Source organism: Melanaphis sacchari, unplaced genomic scaffold (assembly GCF_002803265.2).
Source record: "Melanaphis sacchari strain LSU unplaced genomic scaffold, SCAv2.0 Contig134_pilon_pilon, whole genome shotgun sequence".
Taxonomy (NCBI): Eukaryota; Metazoa; Arthropoda; class Insecta; order Hemiptera; family Aphididae; genus Melanaphis; species Melanaphis sacchari.
The window spans coordinates 416967-435001 of record NW_020270560.1 but is presented as its reverse complement, the minus strand read 5'-3'; the positions used below and the strand labels follow the sequence as shown (position 1 = coordinate 435001).

General features: G+C 22.9%; 1 protein-coding gene across 1 annotated transcript; it reads right to left on the bottom strand.

The window, feature by feature from the left end:
* Positions 1-8872: 8872 nt before the first annotated feature.
* Positions 8873-15476, bottom strand: LOC112591423. Its single transcript, XM_025335239.1, has 4 exons — positions 15315-15476; positions 13375-13587; positions 12795-12936; positions 8873-9162 (listed from the first exon to the last, which is right to left on the bottom strand). The coding sequence occupies exons 1-4, from the start codon at positions 15474-15476 to the stop codon at positions 8873-8875; spliced, it is 807 nt and encodes a 268-aa protein (XP_025191024.1).
* Between the last annotated feature and the right edge of the window lie 2559 nt (positions 15477-18035).

The window sequence follows — 18035 nt, the reverse complement described above, 5'->3', positions numbered from 1 at the left end:
TAGTTCGGGTTGTAGAAAAGGCATGTTTTCAGGGTCATTGTTGTTTTTATTTCCATGGCGATAAACTTTTAGATACAGATTATAGAATATTGCAGTTTTTTAAATGAAAATAAATATGCGATTAAAGTAAACAAATTAACATATTATAATGTATACCTATATTATATTATATGAATTGTTTGTTTAATTATGGTCTATTTTAGATAGATATTAGGAATTTCATATCTTTATAATAATTGCACTTTATTTCGGATAATTAATATTTCTGTTTGGGTAATGTTTAAACTTAATGTTGATCCAGTACATTATATTTATACGTCACAAATATTTAAAATACATATCAACTTATTTAACTTAAATTAGGTAGGTTTTATGTTTTTACATTATTTTTTTTTTTTGCAATGTGCATAAACATTATGATTAACTTATGACAAACACTATGATACATTTTTCAAAATGTTTTAACTATTTTTGAGCTATTTATCGGCATAAGAAATTTTGAATTTTTTAGTTTTATTTTTAATAAATATCCATTAAAATTTTTTTGCGATTAATATACTTATTTATTTAGTACAAGGTCATAAATATTTCATATTTAAACTATAAAATATAAAAATACAAAATGTTTCACTATGAAATGAATATTGCAATAACTTTCGTTTTATTGAACGTTTTCAATTTTTTTTTTCTTATTGACAATTGTTGTTTGCGCTTCATTTAAAATACTTTTCGATTTTATTTTTTTATAACAAAATTAAAAAAGTTAAAAAATGTTCTAAATGATATTTAAAATATCAATATAGCTATATTGTAAATCCGATTTTTAGAAAAATTTTGGTGTTAAAAACTTTTACCAAGGTTGACTCAATAATTTTAAAAACAGTTTTTAAAGTGAAATAACATAAAATTGTAAAAAATTAAAAAAATTGTTAAAAATAAACAGCTAAACATTTTTCATTTTTTTTTTAACATGTTTACATGTTTTAAAAATTATATCAATAAAATGGCTATTTTTTTTTTTTAATATTAAATACAAATTTTTTTAATTTCTTAATTTTACATTTAAAATTAAAAAAAAAAAAATTAAAAAATTAATTAAAAGTAACCCAGATGACAATTGATAATTTAAAAAAATAATCAATTGAAAATGTTCAATTGAACAAAAGTCATTATAATTAATTGTCAGTTCACCGCAAAACACTATATTAAGGCAATTATTTTTCCATAGACGTTTTAAAGTTTCAATTAAAAGAAATTTACTTTTTTAAACAATAAATAAAGATATCATAATTTTTTTAAATGTAGTTTAAAATAAAGTTGTGAGTTCCTAATCTTTTATGCATTTTTTTCTTAGTGGGGAATTAAAACATCTGATATTCAAAGATAAACAATAAAATAAAAAAAAAAAACGAATAAAAATTAATTATTATCCATTATAATGAAGTAAATAACTTACCATTTATTTTTTTTAAAATCATGTTCTCAAGATGATGACCATCTCTTCTCGAGCTTACTTCGTATATTTTCCACTATACGGTGTATCACTTCCAAAGGTGGTATATTTTCGAGTGGACGAATTTTTTTTTTTCGTACAGGTTTCTTTCAGGAACACATTTTTTCGAAGTTAATAATCCATATTTTAACAGCCTTAACAGATGGTATCGAATTATAGCGTTTAAGATTAAAGTGATGATGAAATGAACGCAGTGTGGCTACGTAATTGTCATTATTTTTGTAAAACAATTTTATTGGACGAGCACGTTGTTCATCACTTTACTTTTCCATAAATACTAAATAGTAAATGGCACGCGATGTTTTAGAATTAATAATATTTGGCGATAATTTTCATCTTAATTATTACTGGGAAAATCTATTTTTAAAATCGGCCGTTCGAGTATTCCACCCTGTGTTATTAGGAATTTTACTGTACGCAATAAAATATTTGTTTATTTTAAAATTTTATTTATTTTTACTTTATAAGTACTACCATGAATCTAGATAATCTAATTTTATTGTTATATAGTATTCACAGAAATATTATGTTATTGATATAATATGGTATAATATTAAAATATATACATTATTATAATAATTTTATGCTCTTACTAGAACCGTTGAAACTCGCTGTATGTGAATACCCTAGGTCGGAGACAGCCGACAGGACTTGAGAAAAATCACAAGTGGTCATTTGGAATAAAGCATAATTATAAATATCATGATTGGGTAATAAAAGACAAGTATTACATTTGTTAGATACATATAATATGTTTTAAGTAAACAACTTATTTAAAGTCATTAGGGACCGATTGTTTACATAATTTATATTTTTTCTACATTTTAAATAATTTTGATTAACTATAAATGATGAATATTTTCTAATACATAGATTCTGTTTTTACAGCGAATCAAACATCTATCTCTATAGCTGATATAATCTTATTGCATATTTGAGTAAAATTTTATACAAGTTCTATATTTTATTGATAGTTAAAATATCTATTGGATACAAGTTTAATACTTTATTAATATTAAATAAAATAATTTTAACTTAATTTAGTTATACAATTACAAATTTATAATTCCTTATAATGACATTTCAATTTTTTCATGATAAATACATCTTTATATATTCGATATAATTTTTAAAGTATTTAAATGAATTAAAAAATTATTCACAAACAATATATTTATTGTTGATGCATAAATATGTTCATTTTCTATAACTGTTTGGATTAAAACCGGGTCCCTAGTCATAAATCAATCCTTTAATTTATTTTATTTTTTATTATTAGGAACCATTATAAAATATTGATATAATTTTAAAGTCCAGGATTATGAAAAATCTATTCTAAATTTGATGACACAGATTAATCAAAATTTTCGTTTTGTAATTATGCAAAATATGAATAATGATAAACATGTATTCAAAAAATTTGAATAAATCCTTTATTATCCTAGACTTAAAACAATAGTAATATTTAAAAATGGCGATAAATTATTATCGTCATTCGTCGTAATATTACTATTGATGTTATTGTCTTGGGTTGTTGCGTGGTGCATCTCAGACTGAGTTTCGTGATATACGCCAGTAGTATTTAGTGTATATTTTTGTCATTTGTTTAATATTCTTAATAATTTAAAATGTCAAAAAAATATAAGAGTGGTTCAATGAAGAGAAAATTAAAGGATAAACAAGATGAAGAAACAAAAAAACTACGGGGTAGTTTAGATAAATTTACATTTAGAACAAATTCATCTACTAACGCACAATCGCTAGGTAATAAACTTTTAATAATAATGTAAAGTCATACTCTTATATTATGTACTATTACTTTTATAAATTAACACGAATTATTATATTTAACAACAGAGATGGACAATTCTGGGGCCCAAAAAAAAAAATTGTACTGGGCCCGTGAATTGGTAAATCAGGCCCTGTATACACGCGTGATAGGTTTTTTTTAAATATTAATTTAATTTACATCGTTTATAAATAATATAATTATTTTCTTTTTATTATTATTAAATAAATAAAATGTATGAATTAAGTTTTAGTGATTGATGTTGTTGCCCCATATTAAATTTTATCTATGAAATATTAAAATTACAATACATTAGCACTAACAAATTTTTTTTATCATTTTTAATTTTCTTTACACATTATTTTTTGATAGTTTACAGTTTTCTTCAGGAATGTAGTTAGGCGAACTTGATTATCTTACATTTTTTTTAACTAGATTATCTAAAAAAAAAAAAAGTTAAAACCTAATAACTTGCTCATAAAATTAAATGATGTTACAGGTAAAAATATTTATATACGCTTAATTAACGTTATTCTTTGTTAAAATATTAAAAATTTATTAGTTTTCATTGTTCTCAAATTTTTTGAATACAATTTTAATGTATGAATATTCTTTAAATAATCTGTCAAAAAATATTCTTAGTATATAGAAATAATCATAGAATATCAATATGCAGAATTTTAATATGCAACAAATATTCTGGATTAATAATTAGAACCAATAGCTGTGAAGTTATGATGTAATTTTGTCAAAAATTATAAATTATCTTACTATGAATATTGCCTAACAAATTAATAATTGTCAACCAATATACATTTGAATAAAATTTATACAGAACTGACAAAACTGAAATTAAAATGTTTCATATATATTATTTATTAGAATTTTTATAGCTGCCTACAAAATTAGTAAAACTTATCAACAACAAATTGTGCAATATTCCCGATAAGGTACTTATTTATTTCACATGGGTAATACCAATTTGGATGATACTTAGGTTTGATTAAATAGTAAACTAAAATATATCATAAAAAGCATATACTTACCTATCATATATAGTCATAATTTTAATTTGTATAACAATATTATATTACAGAGTAATAATTGTTTCAAATGTAACACGAATGTTGGCGTATGACGTGTTTAGTGTTGACGTCAGTAATGAAAGTAATGAAATAATTCAATTTTCAAGTTTTCAATAACAGAAAAGATGACTTGAATTATATTATTAAATGTCAAACGAGTAATGACGAGTAAAGAGTAAATGATAAATTAGTTTTATTTTTTGTTTAAAAGTTTGAGGTTAACAACATTATTTGGCATATTGGTTTAGATAGGTACTAAGAATGTGTATTATCTATGTTTATCGGCAACCGTTGGGACTTTATTTATAGCTAAGTATTATCATTTGTAACATGGTTTAGGAAGTACTTTCATATTATGATATTGTCACAGATATATTATATATCTATAGATATTGTAATTACTAAACAATGATATTAACCATAAATCGCTAACCATACGTCGATGTGACGAACACTGATAATTTTATTGCTGCTATTTTTAGGTATTTTATCTTATGTCTTTAAACCCCCCTTGTATCTTTCATATATTATGTTCTTAATTTAATTAAAGTTTTTCAATTTATATTTTAAAAAAGAGCAAAAATGTTTTTTTACTAATATTATTTACGATAAAGTTATCCAAAAGTTTAACTATTGTATTTTATTAAATTGTTATTATTTTAATTAATGGTTTATTAAATTTAACCAATTAAAAATCATTAATTGTTCATAATATTTAGAGTATTCGTGCAGGTACCACGATTATTATTTAAACGACTTTGCACGTTCAACGTAATCTTAAGACGTATTGAGGAAGGTAGGTATATTGAAAATAAAAGAGCACTTTACAAGTTACAAATAAAAATGTATATTTTATTTGTACAACTTTAAAAAAATTAAAAAGAATCTAAAACTCCTTGTCGTAAGCTTATTGTGCATAAGTCTACAGTTTCTCTACTAGTGCTAGGTGCTCTACCCGTATTTATGGGTTCTGTCAATGACGTATGGTGGCATGATTATTCTGTATTCTAATTTAACATCCTGTTCATGTCTACTATGCATTTTTATGCATATAGTGAAACCAATTTGTTTCCACTTTTGATCTAGGCTTTACCTATATTAGTTATAATTTATTATATTATATTATAATAACTAGAATAGTAACATGGGATTTGAGTTTCCTACAGTAATAACCTATGAGACGAACATCTGAAAACCTCAAACCACCAAACTTTGAGCAGCTATAATTCGTTAACGGTTAAATGGAAACTAATAATTAAAACGTTAAAATTCATAAAAAAAATAGCCCTATTATTATATGAAATTTAAAATATAGGTTGCTATTGAAAATCAAAAGTTGATAGTGGTTTCACTATTAAATATAACCGCGAAAAAAATAAAATTTTTTATATAACTCTAGAAAGCATAGAACTAAACATTTTGAAACAAAAAAAAAAATAGAAAAAATTCGACACAATATTTTTAAATAATGAGTACAATGTATTAATTTATGGCTCATTAAAAATTTATTAGACCAAATATAACGACGACTTCCATACCGATTAATAGCTATAGGTTATTAAAATTTCACAATAGATAATGAAACAAAATTATTAAGTTTTTTACAAAATTTTAAAATTTTACTTCATTTTCAATTGAAATACCCACAAGATTTAAAAATATGATACAATATCTCTCCGAAGCTGTTCTGACAGCAATTTAAAAGTATTGAAAAACATTTTGTACAATTTTATTTAGTCTGTGTTTAAGCTAAAATTTTTCGGTATTTTATGTTAAGAATTGATTTTTGTTTATATTTACTTTATTGCATTTTAGCGAGGGCTTTTGAAAGATTTTTAAGGGAGCTAAGTCTTTGACTTCCCTAATTTCTGAAATGTACAATATAAAATGTACTCGGTGTTCAATAAAAGATTTCAGTTTCAAAATGATATATAAAATAAAGTATGACATTTATAAAATTGAAACAGTCATCTATACTAAGCAAAACTGTATATTATCAAGTTTTAATTAATTTTTTTTCACAAAAGGTCAAATACTGACGGTTATTATGATGTCGATAGTTAAAATCGTCTTAAATTTTGGTTAATGTACGTCAGCCCTCAAGTTTAATTAAACTGGCGTCTTTTTCGAATTTCCATTTTTATTCTTAGTTCTTAATTTTAGTTCTTAAAGTGTTTTGGTTTAGACAGAAAATCTAGATTCATCTGGTTAATTTATCGACTGTGGAGTCATAATTTTAATCTATGAATTGTAAAGTTCTTCTGATGTACCTATAGTGTTTATAGATTTTGAGATTGCTATAAACACGGTTATAAAGTTTGTTTGTCTTAAAACTAAAATAAAAGAATACTGTTTTCTTTAAGGCGAAATTGGCGAAAAAAGATTCAAGCTCTTAGTTTAGTCAACTCAACAAAAGTTTAAGTCCAGAAAAGAGCAATTTTTTATTTTGCCATTTCTAAGACTTGAAAAAGTTGACAAATGTTTTTTTTTGAAGATTTTATGTCCATAAAATCAAATGAAGAGTTTGCATAGGTAGTTATTTTTTGATTATGTACAAGACATTTATATCTCGCCTAATTTAATTATAATAATAATTAATTTTTAGTTTTGATTTTGCTGGCACTCAATTTACGTACACTTTTTTTCGTGATTCAACTAGGGCTTTTTTTTCTGGGACTCAATTAACCGAGAAAATGTCATTCAGTATCCAATTTATCATTCCTGTGTATTGGGTCAGACGAGGAAGAGTAATTAATATGCAAATTTGTTTATAATGGTTATAGAAAACAATGTGTTACCTATCTATTTGATTGGATATATGCTATTTTTTGTCATTATTCATTCATAGTCCTATATTATAACATTATCTCATGATTATTTTTACAAATATTTTATATTATATTTTTTTGGCTATTTTTTTTTATAATCTTTTTAACTTTTTTTTTTTTTAAATTACTATTTGCTTACCCATTTTTAATTTGAGTAATATTATTATTAATTATTACTATTTGATTTGTACTTGGAAATTGGAATTAGTAAATGAAAAATCGTGTGTGTAAGTATTGAATACTCATGTTAATTTTGCTAGCGTTTTGTTAGTATAAGATTTAATGTGTTGTTTCTGTTTATCAGCAAAAATGTATTCAAGAGATTTAACGATATTGAAAATTGATTGAAAAATTACACGTGTCCTTATTAGCGAGTTTCTATAGAGTTTTCTTTATAATATAAGATACGATTCTAGTTTATTTTATTTTCTTCTTTCATTTATTCAATTATATTGGTTTAATTGTCATTAGATTAATATAAAATAATGTTAACTATAAGACAAAATATTCATTTTTTTTAGACTAATAATATAATAATATGTAAAAATAAAATTGACAATTTTTGGCAACGTGATATGTCTATAGTGTTTCTATAATTTTGTTTCTGTAACTTGAATAAATTACCAACAAGTTGTACACAATTTTATTGTTGATTATTAATTTCTAATTTTAAAGTTGTTAAGCATACAATATCTGAAATAAAATAAAAATACAACTTGATTTTTGATTTTTTATAGTTAGATATGTAAAATTAATATCAAAATTAATATCATGTACACTCGACATACTCCCAATTAAAACTATTATTACTATAATATAATATTCGCATTGACCTATACATTTATTTCTATATTGTTTGATGTGCTTTTTCTTATTATATAAACGAACACGTAAGAAATTTTCTGTGACGAAAAAAAATATCTACCTTTGAAATGTTAGTACGAGTACTTACAGCTCAGTGCACCGCGTTGACGCTTCAATGGACAGTTTTTGGCCTGTTTTATTATTTTTTTTTTTTTAGATTCAATTTCGAGTGAATCGACGAGGAATGTGTTGGTTTTCAGTGATGTTTTATCTTTTTTTTTCTTATTATGTAAGTATTTTTATTTTGTGGACACTTTTTCCGTGTAGCACAAAAGTTCCAAAACTTTATATAAAACGACTGTCTTATATCTAGACGGTACTTTGAAACTTTGAAAGTAGTGTTTTACGATTTATTCAGTGGTCTCGAGAAAAACTTCAAAACCTATAGAACCGTGAAAAATACATAAGCAACTACGATTAGTTAAGAATTGTTAGCTGCGTTCATAATCATTTTTCAAATAGGATGATTTATCATTCCTATCAAATGTTTATATTTGTACAATAACACGATGTGTCAAAATGAGCGATGCAAGACGATTCACCGACCAACACCCGATTCCTGTACTACTTGCATATAGTATATCTTTCTTTTCTGATACATTATCCAGATGAATTAGCACTACGAACACTAATAAATTGTATATAATATACTAACATATCGTAATACCTTCGCATAACTCACACCTTATGAGATCATAAATTCAAAACAGTATACACAAAAAATTATGTGATTCAAACAAAATTTAATATTTTATCGGTGTGTGAAAATGTTTACAAATGTTCGTCGATCGCGTTAGGCGTAGCTGTGATTCGACGGCGACGTTTTAACTTTCATAGACATCACCTTGGCCGAGTGATTATCCCGCACGATTTCTTTAAAGAACTCTTCTTGTTCGCCAGTTATTTTGTTGGCGACGGTCCATGCCGAATATACGAAATCGTACAATGTCTCCATTCCCAACGACGCGGCAATGCTTTGGCTCACCTTGTCGGTGAACACGCCGGCGATCACGTCGATGTCGAACCATCCGTACTCGGGAAGTTGTCTTACCACAACGTTTCTCAGTAATTCCGTACCAATTCCTACCGACAGGATGACATATTAGATGGGGTTTTTTCTCTAAACGTTTAAACGAGTATAATATATTTTAGTGATCACTAGTCTTGTATAGTACCATTGAGTAAAAGCATATTTGAGTAATAAAAATGTGATGAGAACAAAATGTATTTATTTTTATTTCAAAAAATATTTAATGAGTACTCATAATACGTAGGTATTTTAAATACTTTTGAAATTTTGAAAAAGCACTTAAATAAATTTAAAAATACTTTTTCAAAGTGTTTATTTTATAATCAAATTATAATCAAACACAAGTTTATAAATACGTTTTCTTTTTGTTTCTATATATTTTCCATTTTTAATTTAATTACGTAAAATAATAAAAAAAAAAAAAATTTCCAAAAATATAATAATTTTAATAATTGTAGGTACATGATATTTTTTTATGTAACTTTTATCCGCTGAAAATTCAAATAACTTGATATAGGAGTAATTTATAATTGCACCAAATTATAGGATGTAAAAGACACAATAAAATAAATGTTTAACATAAAAACGCTAGAGATTTTTGATTTTTTTTAATAAATTTTGCATGTATAAGGTAATTTTTTTATGATGTACTAGGTACTTATGATTTTAAAAATAATTAAAGTTTTTGAACATTTTTTTTTTACATAAATTGTTAGTAATAAAAATATAAAAATTATATTTTTCACTTTTTTTAACCAAGTTTTTTACTTTTTTGTATGATAACATGCATTTTTTTGGTACGTATAAATTAAATTTTGGACGAGGTAGTTTAAAGTTATAGGTATGCATTTAAAGTTTTGATGAACGGAGTGGAGTTACATAGAGGTTCATCGCCAAATATTGGTTTATTACTTTGCGTCTCTGCTCATCTATGTTTTAAATAATAATTATTAATTTATGGATGTTTGTATTGGGTTTTTAGTTTCCTATTTTTTTTTTTACCAATAATTTTCTAAATTTGTTTAGTAGGCAACAGTGGCATGACTTTTTATTTTATTTTTATGATATTCATTTTTTACATATTGTATTTTAATATTTTTTATTAAAATAATAATACGTATAATCGTTTTAATTAAACACATTCGGTCTTTTAAATGGAAATTTACTTATCTCATCTCTTGTTTTCATAGAGTTAAATAAATCTCGATCGTTATCCAAAGTTTTATTTTCCGTTTATTTGAAGAATTGTAATTGTTTTTTGATATCATTGTATTATTTGGATTATAATAAAATATACGTTGAAATATATTTGCGCATTAATTAACTTTTGATTAAGTTTTAGTTTCATTCATGTATCATGACTATTTTTCATTTTTTTTTTTTAATATACAGAAATTTAATTTAATTTATTTGTAGTTTATTAATTAATTTCATAATTTTTTTGATATATTTTCAGTATAAAATAGCAATATATGATATAAGACTAAAGGATTATAGGGATTAAACATTTAATATTTCTACATTTCATAAATCTTTAAAAAAAAAAAAAAACAACGCAAGAGCTTTATCACATTATTCTGGTACCTATTTTTATTTATATAAATGAAAAAAATACCCATTTGCGTCATTAAATTTAAGTTATCTTGTTTTAAATTATTTAAATTATCTTTCTCGTGTAAATATTTACGTCACTTATTTTTTCATCTTATTTGCTGTAATTCTTGTTGTATTTAAATTAGTTGATTTCTGAAGTCAATAGAGTGGTTGTTAATTGTTATATCCTTTACTCTGTATATTTTAATTACTTAACTTTCATCCTTCTCACTGTTTATATTTAATTGTAGACATTAGATACCTAGTTTTATTTATCAATAATGACTTCACTAATTTTGTTTAACTTATGCTTAATATACTGAAATACCACTTTTTCAATTAAAATTATTATTTCGAATTTCGACTGAATTAAAAGCTTATATTTAAAAATGTACGTATGTTGTTAAATTAAATCCAACAATATGGTAGTTTAATACAATTGATATATTTTATAAATTTTTTTACATATTTTAACACGATAACAAGTTAATAAAAATTCTTATTTTTTTGAATTTATTTTCAATTAATTAGTACTATTTAGTAATATTTTGATGTTTATCCATCAGTTTTATATTTTTTATATTATTGTACGGCGAATGGAAAGTTGCACACAGTATGTTATGTTTATATCATTGTATTTGGTTAGTATTTGTTTCTTTTCCGAAAAGATAATAATGGGCATGATTAAATATTTAGTAAAGATGTTTATAGTTTCTACATAATTTTATATATTATTATATGTACGCGCGTAAATTTAAATTCATTAATAAATAGTGTAAACATGTTATTATTAAGATTTATGTAAAAAAAATAAAATAAATAATGAAAATATGTTATATTGATTGGTTTCTTTTTATCCGAGAACTAATTATTATATTCAATTTTTTTTAAATTTTTAACGACGGTTTCACAAGTAATACTTTCAATATCTTTTGTTTGCTATACAGTCGTTAAATTGAAAGGATAAACAGAAGTATTTTAGGATAATTTTTAACTAGGATTCACTGTGGAAATTATTGTGTTTTTATAATTATTTATGTTTTATGTTTAAAGTATAAACTATACTCGTACATTGTTTTATTAACAAAATCTTCTTAGTTTTTCTTATACTTACTAATAATTTAATTTTACTTTTCAAAGTTTTCAAACGTGTTATCTTCTTAAATATTGTACTATAAACTTTAACATACTGAATTTAATTGAAGTATATACAGTTTACGATTAACAAGATTGATTTAGATGATACTTTTTCATACATTTATTTAATTAGTTATCGAACTATAAACAGGCGAAGCCCACACGATTGAATATTTACTTAGTATTACTAAAACTATTTAAAATTAATTAAGTCCACGTTTTAATACTAAATGTGTCTCGTCGAATTTTGAAAATAATCATTTTCTTTCTTATATTTACAATCTTAGAACTGGTTAAAAAAAAGTACTTTAAGTATTTTCGTAAATTTATTTACTTATAACTTTTATTTAATGGAAATATAAATCAATTTAAAATAAGGTTATAACGAGATGTTTTATTAGAATATAATATTTGACTTTTGATGTACATTAGTAAATTGCAATTTAATAGTCTTTCTACCAAAGTGGGTATTATTTTCTTGTACACCTAAGAGCATTTTGATACGAAATATTCAATTTATCACATGCTAGTAAAATTATATAGCGTTTGTTGTCACACATAACTTGTTTGACGACATATAATTTTTAAATTAGTTATACTATTTACTAAGGGTATAAAAACATAAAAAAAAAATATATGGTAAGTATTAAATTATAATTTAAAATATGTAAGATGTAACTATACCACCAGGAAATAATTTTATGGTATTAAATAACATTTATAAATGTTAAAATGTATTAAAATTATCTTATTAATACCGATTTGGAATTAAATATTAGAATACATGAAAAATAAAGTAAAAGTTAGTAAAATATTAATAAATACAATAAAATGATAATTTTATGATACCTATATTATGATAACTTTAGTACCCGTTTAAAAATATCAACTTGTGAATTTAAATAAATTTAATTATCCACATTTTTTTTTAATGATTTGTGTGATAGATACAAACCTTTATTTCTATATTCGGGAAGCACAAACCACGAATACACTTCTAACATTTTTTCCACATTATTATGTTTATATGCATTACCTCTTTTAGTTAAATAATGTTTAAACTTTTGCACTTCTCTTAATATCGTACCTTCATAAATCTATGAATGAAACAAATACAATAGTTTTTTGAATATCTAACAAAATTTTATAATTAAAATGTCTTATTATTTTTAAAATAGTTTAATTTATAAAAAATAGATATTATGATGAAACGAGTGATAAATTAAATATTTAAGAAAAAAACGACATTTCGATGAAAATTGGAGTATTGTTTTAATAATATAATACAAATGTTGGTAGATTTTTTGAAAATGCTAGAATTTTACATTATTTATAACTACTGAAAAATAAATGTATAATACTTAGATAGTTACGGATATATATATATATACACTTATAATAATTGGAAATGTATGTTTCGAAAATCTATTTATTCTTAATAATATATTTGTTAGAAGTTTTAATTTTACTGTATTCGTGAAAATATTAATTTTATCTTTACTATATATTAACATAGGTAGTTTAAAAAAGTTTACCCTATCTTTGCTGAATTCAGGATCTCTGTTATTTAATTCATTGAATCGGCATATAAGAAATCCGATTAAATTTCCAGTTTTCTGTTCCACAGCAACGGTCGAAAGTGTGTCTTTCATCCAAGTTCGAACTAAGTTCAAGTATTCTTCAACAGATCCATTGTCCGTATACATTTTGCTACTTTGAATTAATGGTTCATCATAGATATAATGTTCCTATTAATTTTTAGAAATTTTGAAATATCATAATTATATATAATTATATTGTAAATTTAGACCAAAGTGAAAAACGTATTTATTGGTTTAACAATATTAGCTATATGTGTTTATTTATTTAAGTTTGAGTTTGTTGTTATCATATTTTTGATAGAATTTTTGCAAAGATAGGAATTATGTATTGGTTTAACAGTCATTTGTATTTTTTTTTTGTGTAGTACTGTTGTTGCTTTTTGGAACAGAAAAATTGCTTAAATCATCATAATTGAGGGTGATTACTGGTAAGAGGTTTAATTTAGTTGGTACAGTGGTGGTTAAAAATTAATAAATCCCAATACTTCCTTTAATGACTGGGAAAAGTCGACAACACAAAAAAAAGAAAAAGAAAGTTATACAGTTTTCTACAAAATTGAATTTGATTTTTGGTTTTAATTCATATAGGAATTTTAAAACTTTATATTATTAAAAACATTCATATTCTGATTTTATATAAATGATATAATTATTAGACACATTAATAATCAATAAACACTCTAAAGCAAAATATATCCTAAGTCTCAGTGTTTTAAAAATTGTCTTTAGTCTCTACTATTAGTATTATTGCTTTAATATATTTTTATTAACAATGAGGTTCAGCGCTCAGACAGCTAACAAAATTCTTTTAAAACATTTACATTTATTTAATTTGGTTTTAAATTCAGTCTCTCATAGTTTAACCAAAATATATTTTTTAAATTATTAGTATACTCCTTGTTAGTTATTTTTGTAACAATACCTTTGTTATGAAAAATCAATATGGGTACTGGCTAACCTTGACAACATTCTTAAAATCAATTTTGGACAATGGTTTTCTTTTTGTATAATTCTAAAAATAATATCTTTACTTTAAATAAGCATGCCTAAATGACGCCATGTATTTATTATTCGCAGTTTTGTTGTCTTCACAAAATTATTATCATACCATTTCCTATTATTTACAGCACATTGATGTACTTCACCATCGGCTAACTAAATTATACAACCATTTTCTAATCCGAGTAACTCATCCTCTATCTTACTTTTCAAACTGAATGGTACTAATCAAAATTTGAGGTGACCCCAGGAGGTTTTATGTTTAAGATAATTTTATTGAATTTGTAATTATCAATCTTATAATTACCTGTACAGTTCTTTAATAACCTATTTACTTTATATTCTGAATAATTTATTTTCTTATTTACAATTTTGAATGTTATGAATTCTCATTTTAGATTTCTGGATTAAATTTTGTTACATTATTGGCTAATTATCATTTATTAAAACAAAAAAAATTACTCTTTATTTATGGACTATAAATATAAATTTATTTTTATTTCACTTCGTTATCATACTTATCAGTTATCACCAATGTAATAAATGCTCTACAAAGTCGAGGTGCATTTATTATTAGTTAATAAAAGCAATCATGTTATTGTTAAAACTAGTCTTATTAATGAAAACTTATCAATTGAATAATAAATAAAACATAACTTATATTACATGGTATAAATTAGAAATATAAATTATTGTAAAAACTTTATCCAGAATTATAGAAATGTAAGAAAATTATATATATAAATGATTTAACTAAAATGATTATTGAACTTAAGATTTTAAATACGAGAAAAAAATAATTGCATTGTTTATATAAATAAAATATAATTTTTTATACATAAATTTTCAAGATTATCAATTTTACTCAGTATTACCTCGATTATTTTAAGTACTTTATCATATCTATTAGATTTTAATTCTTGTATTTCAATTTCATCGTATAATGTGTTCCAAACTCTAGGTGAATCAATTGCCATTTCAATTAAATAGTCATCCTCCCAATTCTGCATTAAAATATTAGGCTCACTTTCAACCATATTGCTGAAAAAGAAACTAAACTAAAAATTAAACTTAAAACATCTATTTTCCCCCAAAAAAAAAAAAATTAAAATATTAAAAAATAAATATAAATAGTATTTATTGATATATTTTGTTGATTTTTAAAAATAATATTAAAACCAGAGTATAAATAATATTATAATACACTATATTTATATAGGTAATTATTACTATTTTAGTATTTTGTTCAAATGATTATATAAATACTGACAAGGTTCAAGTGTTTATCACCTAAAGGATAAAAAATTTAATTTATTCCACCTTCTCATGTACCTACTCGAATAAATTACATTTATTACCTGCGTAATAAAAATATTTCTTTTTTCATGATTAATTTAATTAAACAAAAAAAAATAAATAAATAAATAAATAAATAAATAAATAAATAAAAAATGGTGTTTACATATAAGTTTTGAATAATTGTGAGCGAGGTAAATATATATATATATATGTATTATATGCATTTTATATCTACATGTATTTATTTTACAATTATAAGTAATTTTTAAAGATATTTTTAACTGAAAATTATTTAAAAAAATAAAAAGTGCTTCGATTTCTTCAATTTTTAGAGTAAATTATAGTAGATATTGTTCATAATAAATTAATAATGTTCAAAGAACTATAATAACCAATAGTTATAAAAACCAAAATTAAAAAAAGTCATTAAATAGTATCTATATGAAATATATTATACTTTAACTTTAATAATGTAACTTATTAAAATGTAAAATATAGTTTCATTAATTCATTTTATTTAACTCATATTAATAAAAAGTTGTTATTTTTACTTTTTCGAAATTTGGTTTTTTCTTGATTTCTATTATTAACAGCCATACCATTTGACGCTGGTTGTGATTTTTCTTTATCTTGACATTTATTATTGTTAAAATCCGTTGATAATATGATCTCTACGTACCATGGTCATTATAGATAATATTATATTTGTTTAAGCTCACCAAAAATAGATGTCATTAAATTTGTTATGATTATTACGTATAAGAATGAAAACTAATATAAATAGGCATGAATAAAAAAAGAAAGATTTTTGACAAAATCCTAATCTTGGTATGTCACTAAATTGGTGTCAATATAAATTACATTTATTATATTTAGTACCTACTATGGAAGAATTTAAAAGTTCCTTACAATTTACTTAACTAACAAAAAAATAAAAAAATACATGGAAAAATCGAAAATTTATGCAAAAATAATTTCTTTATTTTATTATTAACAAAAATAGAAAACTGAAGATAGCTAAAATATTCATCAAATATTAATACCAAAAATATTTTGGATCATTTCGAGCAAGTTATAGAAATTGAAATTTTAAGCTTTTTTAGGTATTTTTTCTATAAAATATAATGTAATTTAATTTTTATGCTTTGTTAAAAAACTTGGAAATTTAATACGAGCATCATTCTTTGTTATTACTAGAATTAAAAAACAAAGTTTAGCGTAAAGCCACATTAATTTCCTTTAAGCGTTTGAAGTGATGAGTTATGTGGGGTGAATTTATTTAAAGGATCTTGAAACTTTTCATCAGTACATGAATTATTGATTATATACAATTTAATGACATTTTCAAAATATTTAGATAAATTTTAAGCTATTTACCGGATTCTACGGATTATGATGCGTTGTACGTGGGAATTGACTTATATAAATTTATAACAGTTATATAAAATATTAATTTAAATTTGTGATTATTTTTGGCAAAAATTATTTAAATATACCATATTACTAATATAAATAAAATAAATAGTAAAATAAGCTTAAAAATATATCTTAACCATTTAACAATATAACTTTAAACACTTAAAAATGTCACCAAATTATTATATTAAGATTTTCTATGTATGATAAAATTTTCTTCTTTGACTATTTTGAGGTATTGACATTAGAAAAAATAAAAATTATTTTTAGTTTGTTTTTTATATATTATGTCGATGAGAACGTTCGTAAAGAAACAAAAAGTATGAAAGTAGATTTCAAATAAACTTAATAAAAAATTCAAATATGTTTTTAGAAATGTTATCGGAAATGTATTAGTTATAATTATGCAATTATTCTAGTAATTGTTTTTTTTTTTAAATATAAAAGTATAATAAAAAAATATTAATATTTTTATAAAGCAAAGTGAATGCATGTGTGCTAGCATTCTAGTTTCTTTTAAACTATGGTCAGACATACTAATAATCTAATACGCATAATTTACTTTACACTACAGGCGAGCATGAAATTATTTAGAGAATTGTCTATATTGAACTCCTTAAAAATGGCTGTTGTCGAATTTTTTATCACAGATGTATGAATAAAAATATTCGATGGCTTTTTTTGTTATATTATTGAAATTGATTTAATGTCTATATTATATTTTCTACGAGGGGATGAAAAATGTTCAGAACTTACTACTCGAATACGATTAATAATAAATATAAAAGAAAAATATGCCTACGTAACCTACGCAAAAAAAGAAAATGAATATTTGCAATTTTTTTCTGTCATATTTTGAAAGACATGCAATATGAAACGTA